The sequence below is a fragment of the Melanaphis sacchari genome, unplaced genomic scaffold (assembly GCF_002803265.2).
Source record: "Melanaphis sacchari strain LSU unplaced genomic scaffold, SCAv2.0 Contig23_pilon_pilon, whole genome shotgun sequence".
Classification (NCBI taxonomy): domain Eukaryota; kingdom Metazoa; phylum Arthropoda; class Insecta; order Hemiptera; family Aphididae; genus Melanaphis; species Melanaphis sacchari.
Window position 1 is genome coordinate 4,567,205 of NW_020271114.1, and position 12,957 is coordinate 4,580,161.

Here is a 12,957-nt window from a genome sequence, read left to right on the forward strand (position 1 = left end):
CTGAAAGATTTCTTCCTTAACTACTACCTACCTAACGACTAACGGTGTCCGAATTTCCAAAACCGATCACTAATTGAAAAGTGAAAGGTTACTAATCTGTGACGCCTCTACTCGGGCCCTTTCGGCGAACGGGTTCGTTTGTGCCCGGCGCATCTTGATCTCTCGTAGTTACGCTGCTAACGTTATAGTTATTTCACCGTCCCGGCAAACTAAGAATAGCTAGCCTGTCCATGTAACCATAAAAATTATCGCCGTGTAGGTAGCATATGATGCGTATGTGAACCATCCTCCAGAGATTTGGACTACGAAAAATTGGGCGCCCGCTCACATAAACAGTTTTGTAACTATTGTTATTTTTTTCAAATCGTTTATTATTTAATCACAATCTATACATTGATCCATTTGTGTACAATAAGTAAATCGTTTGATCATAATGTACAAGCCCGGATTAAGGATCGATTGATCCCCAGGACACCATAAACTTAGTAGGCTCTCTTTCAACTTTAACTTCAAAAATATTGTATCACTACATTTTAAAAACTGTAAATTATTGTATAATTTTTTCAGCACAAAAAATATATTAATATATAAATGTAAGACTATATAAATTAACAATTTAATATTTATTATCATTTAGTTATTTTTCGTAATATTAAATTAAGAACATTTTTATTTTATAATTACTAGGTAATTATCTACTATACCCATAAAAAAAAAAAAATTTTTTCAATTTTTTTAAACTCATTAAAAATTTATATTTATATCGGAGATAAAGATGAGCCCCTAAAATCACTGGGCCCCGGGACCGTGACCCCGTCCTTAAACGGAATTCATTGTGCTCGAGGGCGCGGAAAAACTGTAAGTAAAAATTAAAATTTAAAACATGGCAGTCGCGGACCTACTCGAATCGTCGTTGTTATAAATGACATATTGTGTAGAGCCACGTGAAAAGCGCGGCAAAACGCGTTTCAAAACCGCCGGTAATATTTCGCGGCGCGCACGTTGCTGCAACTGCGGACAGCGACCGTCGTCGTAACCGTAAGGCGGCAAATCTAACGTACCTATCATGTATTTTACCATTTTTAAGTTCCACGTTTTGTCCACGAGACGACTGCACCTAACCTAAAAAACGACCGATGTATCGGAATTCCTGCGGTGCTATTGGCCGTGTCCCCAAAGGTCGCGGGGCACCACGGACGACAGCCGAAAAAAAATGCACCCCCCTACCCCGTCCGGGATGTTGTGACAAAGGAACGGCCCCGGCCGACCACTCTGGTGGCCGTCCGTCCACGTACGCGGCCGTGTTGGACGCCTGCGGTGTGCGTGCGCATCGACCACGCGTGTCGACGTGCGGTTACCGCGGTCAAATATGCTGGCTGTGCGGTCGTCACGGTGCCGCGCTCCAAAGTTTACGGGAAAATGTATAGCCGTCGGCCGCGGAACCCATCATCACTGGCCGTGTCACGCCGCGCCGCGCCGCCAACGCGTGCGCCGGAGGAGTGCGTCGCCCGCCCGCCCGCTCCCGCCTTTCACTTCGCCGAACGTGTGCGCTCCGTCGCTGCTGATCTGGCCCGTTCGCGTGTTTTCTTTTCTTTTTACCGTTTTCGTTCTTTTACTCTCACCCCGCTAGCAGTCCGGACGTATTGTCTTCAGCACACGTCGAATTCAGCGGTATCGCATCAGATCGCCGACGTACGGTCTATTAATATCGCATTTATATAATTAATATAAATCGATTTTGGTGATCGTCGCCCGTAAGGACACGCGTCTTTTCTTCAGTTGCTCTACTCTGACCGTCATAATATCGTAATCGCCATGTCTGTCGCTGTCGCCAACAACGTGCTCACGACCTGTAGGTACTACTAAGACGACCCGCTCACACGACACCCGATCGCTCGCTTTACGGTAACACCGTATCGCCGCCGCCGCCGCCGCCGTCGTTGTCGAATCACGTGACAACGCACACAGCCGTGACGCACCGCAATCCTGGCCGCTGCCGTTTTGCGAACCATCTTCTTTTAACAATATTATCGTTCAAGTATCATCGCCATCAGCCACGCCACGATGACGAATCAGCCACCCGGTGCCGTGTCTCCCGCAAAGGAACCCGTCAGGGTCTTCGAGGGAGTCGTAAAACAGGTACGTCGTCGGGTGACCAATACGCGACCACGCGCACCACGTTTTCTTTCCTGCCACAGTGGCCACAGTTTTAGAATATAACCCTTGCAAGTTACAGTCGTTTGTCCTATAGGTAAGGTTAGTATAGGTACGGGGACTAGGCTGTCGGCGATGTATTGCGTGTGTAGTTCCCGACCTCTCGGAGGTAGATAGGATCTCGACTAGGTAGATGTCTTCTGTCTTACCCGTGTCGTGAACTGATTCGGTTATCTAATACCCAACCAACACATTTAATTTACGACTCGAGTTTTGAATTCGTAGACGAATTGATGGATTAATTAGGAGTACTATTACATTCTACATTAATTATATCCGAGTATGGGAATTGTTCGTGTACAGGATTAATTTATTACAATAAAGTACTAAATACTTATATTAGAGGTGCTTAGGTACTACAGAATTTTCAAATTTTATTTAAATTGATGAAAGATGAGAGTTTTAATTGATTGGTAGTTAGGAGACATTAATTATAAGTACATTACATAATTTCTGTGATAATTTTTGTTTTATCTAGTTTTTCATTTTTTCATAAGTTGTGTAACTCCCTATGTATAGAGTAAAATACACTATAGACCAATAATCATTATTTAAATCTATTAAGACTCATATAAGTATACTAAGTGTAAATTTTATTCTATTTATTTATTAATGAGAATTATGTTTGCTTTCAATATTGTGAAAGGCCTAACCAATATGTATAAACATTGCCCTACTTTCTTAACTGTAATCTTGTTTCAAAGATAGATGCTCTTAATTATTCAGCATTATAAAAGATTGTATTTCACATAGGTACCTACTTTAAATTAAAATGTATTAATATTTCAAATTAGGTATTTTTTATTTGTATTTTAAAAAAATATAGGCATTTCCTCTAATCTTGAATTAATCTAAGTGTTATAAAGTAACTTCCCCATTTCCCAATATTATTCCTAATATTTTTATGAGTATCTAAATTTGTTCTATTTTTACTGTTTATAAAGTTTATTTATCTACCTAGGGTTACAACATAACTTAAATATACCAAAATGTATTTCACAATCTGCATATATGACCAAAAAGTAAAGTTTGAAAAAAATATTTTTCATCATGACTTGCGATACTTAGATCTATCTTTGATAGATATAAGATTTTATATCTAGTTAATATGTTAATTTAATATGCATATGAATGACTTTAAGTTTTGTTAAAAATTAAAATATTAAAACTGTTATGAATAGTGTCCTTTAAAGTATCAATGGCTTTAATTGATTTCTATTTTTTTTGCCATTATAGATTAAGTACATTATAAAAGTATATTTTAATTTTCACTTCTAATTATTGTTAATGTAATTTATTTTTTTATACTGTGCAGGTGAATTCTGGTGATTCTATCACTATCCGCGAAGAAGTATACAATGGTTATCCAAAAGAAAAACAAATTACATTGAATAACATCATTGCTCCCAAATTGGGCCGTCGCGCGTGAGTATTTGATTTTAGTTAATATTGTGATCAATTTGGTCTCTACTATTAATCATTTGGTCTAAACTTATTTGGGATTTTTTGAGGAACAGTTCCTATCTAACTAAAATTAACATCATACCATAACCTAAATTCTTCTGTATATTTCTAATTTGGCCTAAATAACTTATATTTTAGCCTGTAAACTTTACATGCAATTTTTAGTCAATGTTTTGTTAGTCAATTCTACAAATTTTTCAATATCTCATGAATTAACTAACGTATAATGAATTATACTTGAGTATAAAGTAATTGTTATTGAAAAACTTCGAAATTTATTGAGGTTATTTTTGAAGCACTCCTAAAAACCTATTGTTTTTTATATACATATATACAGTAGATTCCGTCTATATGGGCATCCACTTAATATAGGAAAAATGGTTTATATAAATCGCATAATATGGGCACTTGGTTTGGTTTATGTGGGCAATTTTTATTTTATCTTAACGTTAGAATATATACAAGAGGGTAACGAGGGTAGTCCATCTGATAAGCTTAAAGTGTGTGCCACTTTTGTAAACCAGATCCACACTAAACAGCTTAGACAACAGTCAATTACAATTTTTGTATACCTTCCATATACAAAAAGTAATTTTATTATTGAGTATGTTATTTTTAGTTTTATTTATATTGTAATTTAACATTGTTTTCAATTGTATAATTCACGGTGTGTACTTAATATAAAATTTTTTTTAACTAATTTCGGTTTTTATGGACAACCACTTAATGTGGGTAAACAGGGATGGTCCCAATGCGTCCACATTAAGCGGAATCCACTGTATAATGTTTATATATTATATTTGCTGTCCATATCTGTATTTTTTTTGTGATTTTTAAAACATTTTTTATATTTTATAATTAAATGTTCAAAACTATTATGACTGATAATATAAAAATAAAGAAATGTAGTTACAAATTTTTAAAAAATATATTGAAATATTATTTCATTAACAAGTTACAACTTGAGATAAATCTTTCATTTATTTTTTATAATTTTTAGAGCAAATAATGATCCAACATCTAAAGCTACTGATGATGAACCTTTTTCGTGGGAAGCTCGTGAGTTCCTTCGTAAAAAGCTAGTTGGAAAGAAAGTATTTTTCAAAACTGCAGGTCAAGTGTCTGGTGGTGGAAAGACAACTCGTTATTATGGTGACATCTTTTACCCAACATTGGGTGAGAAAATTTACTTTTCAGTGTTGAATTATATTTTATATATACATTCAATTAATAATAAATATTTTATGCTTTTAGAAAATAACATTGTTAATGAACTTGTTGAAAATGGATTAGTAACAGTTAAAACCGTAAAGTCTAATAATCCAACTCCTGATGTTCAAGCTCTAGTTGATCTTCAGAACAAAGCTAAAGCTGCCAAGGTTGGAAAATGGGATCCTAATGCTAAGGTATTTTAAGTCAATATTTATTTTTTAATTAATGTACTATGTAATATTATAAAAATTGCTACATAATATTATTTTTATTATAATTTAACCTTTTCACTGCTAAGTTTTTTTTTTCTTTAAATGACTAATTTAGTTAAATTGAACCATATTTTGAAGTAAAAAAAAAATATTTATATGTAGGTAGGTATGTTGTTTTAATTTCTAAGTTTAAAGTTTATAGGACCCGGGGTTATAATTTTATTGTTTTATTATTTTGTTATTGATCACTGAAATAAATAATAAATTAAATTATACTTCATTGCTACCATAATAAACATAGAAAAATTATTTTTATACCGTTGAATTCGTTTTATTTTTGTACATTTTTCGGTGTAATCGCCAAAGTAATAACCGTATATTGTATGTTTACATAAAAGAATGTAATAGTACATCCATAGCATGGGACGGTATATTTGGGGGGCGACATAATAGTATGTCTGTAGTAGTCAAAAGATTAATACATCTATGCAACAAAAATTTTTATAATTGAATAATTATTATTGTATTATTGTTTACTTATAGCAAAAGTTTTAAAATTATTAAAACAATATTTTTTCCCTAATCTAGAATACTACAAAGAAAAACAGTTCTATTGATGATGTTGAAGCATTTTTAAAGAAAAATTCAAAAAAACGTATAAAGGCTGTTGTCGAATCTGTTATTGATGGATCCACTATTAAGCTACTATTGTTGCCTGAAGGAAATATGATCACTCTTTACCTTTCAGGAATCAAGGTAAGGTATTTTCTTTTTCTTTTTTTTACATTGCATACTTTTCAATATCTTAACTATTATTTTATCATTTTCTTAAGTTCCACAACATTTTATTTGTATATGTGTGATAAATAGTTGAATTAATTATTTACTTATATATAATAATAAAAATTGTTTGTAGTGTCCACCAGAAAATGTAGAATTCGGAGATGAAGCAAAATTCTTTGTTGAAGTTCGTTTGCTACAAAAAGATGTCGAGGTTACTTTGGAAGGAGTGCTTTCTAATAATAAAACTCCATCTTTCTTTGGAACTATCCATCATCCGGTACATTTTTAAATCATTTTTATTGTCCAATGTATAATATTAGTGTAACAATTGTATAATAAAATCATATTTTTCATTTTTCAAGGCTGGTGAAATTGCTGTTGAATTGGTTAAACAAGGTTTCGCTACTTGTCAAAATCGTAGTATGAAATATTTAGAAGGAAGTGCTGATAAACTTAGGGCAGCAGAAAGACAAGCTAAAGAGAAGAAATTGAGGAAATGGCAGTCGTACACACATACAGGACCAGAGGTATTAATAATTAACTTAAGAATTTAGTTTTCAAAATTATTGTAATTAAAGGTTGAATTTTTTGGCTTAGATTGCTGAAAAAGAAATAGTTGGAACTGTCATTGAAATTGTTAGAGAAGAAGCTTTATTACTTAAGACTTCCCACAATGAAAAGCCCAAGAAAATATTCTTATCTAATATCAAACCTGCCAGATTAGGAGTTGAAGCACCAAGAGGGTATTTATCACCATTTTTTATAACTTAACGTTTTTTAACCTCTTCATGCATGATTTCTTTTATTAACAAAAAAAAAAATGTACCTATATGTAAATTTTGACGTAGAATTCGAAAAAAATACTTAAAAAAATATCAAAACATTATTTAAAAAGATATTTAAAAAACAAAATCCGGCAACATTTGGTGCCATCCCGTTTTGAAGTACTCAACTACATTACCACAAACAAATAAATAAATAGTGTATAAAATATGTTTAAATTTTATTATTATAAAACAAAAGAAGTATTAATTGATTAATTATTTTATGATAACATACATATACATCAAATATAAAAAAAAATTAAATTCCAAATTTTAAAATTGTTAGTTAATTATTTTATAGCTTGAAATAAAAAATTAATTTACATACAAAAAAAAAGTTTTACTTGTATCGTTTTAAAAATTTTACAATTTAAAATTTACCTACTTGTTAGGTTAGGTAATGAAATATGAGGGACACTTATAATAATAGGATTTTGATCTACGTGAATGTTATTGGTAGATGTGGGAAGTACGTCTGTATTTTCCACACATTCTACAGGCCAATCCATAATATCATCGAAACAATTATTATCAGTATTATAATTTGGTACATCAAACTCACTGAAAAAATGTTCTTCGTCCTCTTCTTGGTCAGAAAATTCAGACCCAGAAGGTATAGACATTTCGTCTTCATCCATTTCAAAATCCAACAAATCCGCAATAGTATGTTCATTTAATTTAGACATTTTCACAAATTATTGAAAAAAAATATATATTTATGAGACCAAATAAACAATACTTTACTCGTACAACAACACAACGTACTGATAATAATGGAAACAATTTAAAATCCATAGATGAAATAAAAACAAAAATAAGACGCATGTAAAGACATGCAATAGTTTGTACGTAAATAGACAAAACGTCATAAAATTGATTGAAAAAATACATCCACCAAATCGGGCTGGCACCAAATGTTTCCATCAACAAATCTCGCTATAAAAATTCTTCCATTTACCAAAACCGGTTTTAATTAATATTATCTTAAACAAAAGTTATAAATCTATTCAGAAATATTTTTTTCGAAAAGTTTATTTGATTTTTATGTATGAAAAAAATTGTCTAAAGTGGATGACTTGTAGTAATTTTGGAAAGCTGTAGTCTTTCTGTTTTTAGTCATTTTCTACCAATTTTAAATATGACTAGCGCTACCTATACTAGTAAAATATAAACATTACTATGTTATCATAATGTAGAATGATATATGAAGACTGTTATAATTTAAGCTGATTTTTAATAAAAATAAATATATATGGCACCATTTGATGCCTCTATGCGGGAAGAGGTTAACATAAATTGAAATATTATTTTATTTTTTGTCTCTAGTGAACCTTTGGGTGATGACCAACCACCACCTCCTCGTGCACCACGACCCTCGGCTAAACATTTTTATGAAATACCATGGGCTTATGAAGCACGTGAGTTCTTAAGGACACGTTGTATTGGAAAGAAAGTAAATGCATCTGTAGATTACATACAACCCAAATCAGATAAATTTGAAGAAAAAATTTGTGCCACTGTTACAATTAATGGAATGTAAGGTTCTATTATTTTTTTATCAATACATTAAATATTTTCTCTAAGAAAAAATACTTCATAAATATTTTAATTATGTGTTATATTTAATGGTATTTTTATTATTATTATTATTATTATCCCATAGAAATTTAGCTGAAGAATTAGTAAAAGAAGGTTTGGCAACTGTTATGAACAACCCACGAGATGACCAAATGTCTCAGTGTTTCGATGACTTGAAGAAAGCAGAAGAAATTGCCAAACAATCTCACAAAGGGCTTTACTCAAAATCGCCTCCTCCTAAACAACGTATTACCGATTGTTCTAGTGCTGCAGTAAGTTAAATTATTTTTGTTCTAATAAATTAATATTGCTTAAATTATTTTTATGTTTAGGAATCTGCTCGTGCCAAGGCCCTGTTGCCTAGTTTGCAGCGTTTTCCAAGGTTTGAAGCTTTGGTTGAGTATGTTGCTAGTGGTTCTAGAATGCGTCTTTACGTTCGAAGAGAGTACTCGCTTATTACCTTCCTTTTGGCTGGTTAGTAAATAGGCAATATTTAATTGAATTAATATTATTTGTAATGCATGTTAATTGTTATCTACATAATTTAGTTACTGCTAATATCGAATAGTTCCATTTGTGCTATTTAATTGGAACTTGAACAATTTTAGGTATTACATGCCCAAGTGGTGAACGACTAAATCAAGGTGATGCACCCTCTGCGGCTGAAGCATACCATCAAGAAGCATTAGCGTTTACAAAAGAAAAGATAATGCACCGTGAAGTAGAAATTACTGTAGAATCCTGTAATAAGGGTGGAAGCATGATTGGTTGGCTGTTCATTGGTAATATCAATCTTTCTTTGGCACTTGTCAAAGAAGGACTGGCCAAAGTACACAGATCAGCTGAACGTTCAGAATATTTCAAACTTTTGCAACAGGCTGAGAAAGAAGCTAAGGACAAGAAAATTAACGTAAACATAATTTACAATACTCAATGAGTAAAATATTATTTTTTCAAACACTAATTAATTTTATGCCTTATTATTCTATATTTAGCTATGGAAGAATTATGTGGAGGAACCAGAAGAGGCAAACAATAACACCAGCAAACCTGTTCATGAAGAAGTAGTAAAGGAAAGAAAAACCAATTACGTTGAAGTGCTTGTATCAGAAGTCAGTCCTGAATTGCATGTCTATGTACAACCTATATCTGAAGGCCCCAAATTAGAAACTCTTACTGATAACTTGAGGAAACATTTTGATTCTAATCCTCCTATCGCCGGTTCTTTCAGTCCAAAACGAGGTAATTTATTATTCATATTTTTAAAATTTAATTTTCTAATTATATTATAATTGTTAATTATTATTCATATTTGTTTACTAAAATTTTAGGAGAAATATGTGCAGCTAAGTTCAAAGAAGATCAACAATGGTACCGTGCTAAAGTAGAAAAAGTTGCTGGCCCAAGTATACATGTTTTGTATATTGATTACGGTAACAGGGATGTGGTAACTGCTGATGAATGTGCTAATTTGCCACCAACCTTTAAAAATGATCGACCTTATGCCAAAGAGTATGGATTTGCACTTGTAAAGCTTCCAAAGCTGCCCGAATATCAAGAAGACTCCATTACTGTTGTGCGTGAAGAGTTCATTAACAAGACTATTAACATCAATGAAGAGTACACTTACGACAATCTTACACATATTACTGTGAAAGACGCTGACAAAAAAGAGGATCTTGTCAAGAAATTGGTTGAAGAAGGATTCTTGTTGGTTGAAAGACGTCGTGAAAGATATTTGCAAAAATTGGTAATACTTGTAATATTTATTGATCTATTATATATATATATATAAAATAATATAATCATTCTATTTGATTTTCTATATTGTTGACAGAGTACATTGAAGCTCAAGAAAAAGCTAAGAAGGATCGATTACATATGTGGGAATATGGTGACATCACAGAAGATGACGCTAAAGAATTTGGTTATGCAAAATGAAAGGTCTTTCTCTATCTTCAGAAGACTCATATCCACTGGTCAGGCCTTTTACAACTGTACAAAAACGTGTTTTACAAATTTATTAGTCAGCCATATTAATATCTAATCTTACATTCATTAATCTAAAAAATTGATAGATAATAATAAAGTTATTTATAAATTGATTATATTTTATTATGAATAATACTTTATTTTATTCATCTCGTTTTTTTGGTTGTTAACAAATTAAATATTTTAAAAATACGTACCATTTATTACTTGTAAAATTGTACTGAACTATTGTTCTATCTATATATATATATATAAAAAAAATTGTATCAATTATAATAGTTAAAATATTTTCAGTTTCACAAATTGTAACCATTTTTATGACATGATTTTGGGAATAGTATCACATAATAAGTGTATAATTTGAAATAAAAAATCATTTCAAACATGTGGGAAAAGATTGCCGAAAATTCAAAAAAAAATCCTTAAGTATAGTTTTGTTTGTAACTAATCCGATTTATTTAATTATAGGATTTTGGGAATAATTAAAAATTCATTGTACATATAAAATTTTAAATTGGCATGATTATATTGGCGTTATGAACTCGGAAGAGTTATCTTGTATTTTTAAAAATAATGTAAAAATGTTTTATTATTACTTAATGCTTTGCTGATACTTAATCTAAACCTTAAAATATTTTGTAAAACACAATTATGTCTGATGTGTAGTGTAAAGACTGTTCAGATGGATTATATTATCGATTTACATTATTTGCGTTTTCATTAATCATCCCGTCTGCATGTGTTCATCGCGGTATCGTATTCCTTAAAAATAAAATCTGTGTGTCTTATATATATATTATAATAAAAAATATGAATTGTGTGATGTACTTGTAGCAGGTTAGGATGTGTGTGTGATAATGATAAATTTGATTGTTGAATATTCGATTATCTACTATATGGTTGTTTCTGGTGTACGAGTACGACTTAATGCGTGCCACATTCGACCTATGCGTATGACCTGTCTTAACTATTTTTTACAAACATACTCTGTATATCAATGAAAATTATTGTCTTATCTAATCGCCGGCTGTAATTTTAGGCGTTCTGTATTATAATTTACGATGTTCGGGTTAATAGTGTGCACAGTAAGTGATTACATTAGCTGGTAAGCCACACGTTTTAAAATGGCCGTGATTGACTATGTGTAATGCCCGGACCGTGTGTAATTGTTATCGCATGCGTTTTGAGGTAAATGATAAGTATTCCTAAACGATTGTCTGAAATTACATACCTGTAAAAATATATTTTAACTTTATATAGAAAATCTTCGTACGAACCGTTCAGTTCAAGTACTATAGGCTATAGAATAACTTGAAAATTAATGATGTAATTAAACCTATAATATAGTACGACCGCACATCACTTTGCTGATTACTTTAAATGTCAAAAGAATAATTACGGTTTTTTTTTAATTAGGTATTTACAAGATATAAAAACCTACAACAGTTTTAGTGATAATTAATGATGTTAAAACTAAGTAGGTAGTACGATATTATAATTACTTAGACTCGTTTGTTACGAATCTCGCCGAGTATAATTAATAAAAACTTGTGTCTCGTATGTAGTTTAAAAAAAACTCAATAAACACAAGGAATCCAAAAGACTAAAAATATTGACAATCTAAACCTACCCACATCAAATAATACCACTAACTTCTTTCAGATAATAATCAATGAAATTTTCAAATAGACTTGCAGGATTTTTTTTTGTTTTTGTTCTATTTAAAATCAGTTTGCTATTTAATTAATAAATTATACAAATTCGATGCAATTTCATCAAAGCACACGTTTTGTATAATTTATCGATCTAAACGGAATTCGATAACCCTTGATGAACCGGAACCATTCTATTGCATTAAAAAGAACTTTTTTTTCAAGATTTAATCGAAACCGTAAACGCTGCGTACCGCGTTGGTTTATACTCCAATAGGCAATATTTAATAATGCTCATGAACGCACAGTGAAACGTTTTCGTCCTATTTTTTTTTTTTTATTATTATTACATGACTACCTACATTTTATAACCTAATATAGTTAAACACAGGTAAATAAATAATGTGCAAAATAAATATGAACGAAATCTACACTAGTAGGTATATCTACTACATGGATATATAAACGGTTGTATAATAAAACCAAAAAAAATAGTGTACAATTTTTTTTTTTTTAATCATTAAAATCATCTACGATCTGTAAAAAAACGTAATCGGATGATAAGCTGGCGAGTATAAAACTTAAAATTGATTTGAACGGAAAGGCGATCAGCATATTATTACCATATTGAATTTGGGTTTTTATTTTTTGCTCAACACTTTAAAGGGGTCTCCGAGCCGTTATCTTAAGAACGTTCTAGAGAAGTTATTAAAAAAAAAATTGAAAAAATTTCATAATTTATGTATGGTTTCAATCAAAGAACCGGCAGAGATGTTTAGATTTGAATAAAATTTGGACGGTTTGACCACTGTGGGTAGCTTAAAAGGTCTCGGAGGAGGTTTTTATTCGTTAAACTACACATCAAGAAGGCAGAAGAAATCATTCGTCGTCGATACACGGATTGAAAGGCGTGTAGTTTCGATGGACTTCGTATGGGACGTGTTAGAACAGTCTTAATGACACGAAAACGAGGCAACGCACTGCAATCGTGGTAGGTACAGAGATTGTAAGATGCTTTAAATATAT

The 12,957-nt window shown here is 31.6% G+C and overlaps 1 protein-coding gene across 1 annotated transcript; it reads left to right on the forward strand.

The window, feature by feature from the left end:
• Positions 1-1,533: 1,533 nt before the first annotated feature.
• LOC112594553 (staphylococcal nuclease domain-containing protein 1) lies at positions 1,534-10,371 on the forward strand. The gene is made up of 15 exons (XM_025339375.1): positions 1,534-2,139; positions 3,530-3,639; positions 4,679-4,854; positions 4,933-5,084; positions 5,691-5,858; positions 6,019-6,162; positions 6,248-6,412; positions 6,483-6,628; positions 8,036-8,245; positions 8,373-8,559; positions 8,620-8,761; positions 8,896-9,197; positions 9,283-9,529; positions 9,619-10,037; positions 10,118-10,371. The coding sequence occupies exons 1-15, from the start codon at positions 2,065-2,067 to the stop codon at positions 10,226-10,228; spliced, it is 2,754 nt and encodes a 917-aa protein (XP_025195160.1). The 5' UTR covers positions 1,534-2,064; the 3' UTR covers positions 10,229-10,371.
• Positions 10,372-12,957: the final 2,586 nt, after the last annotated feature.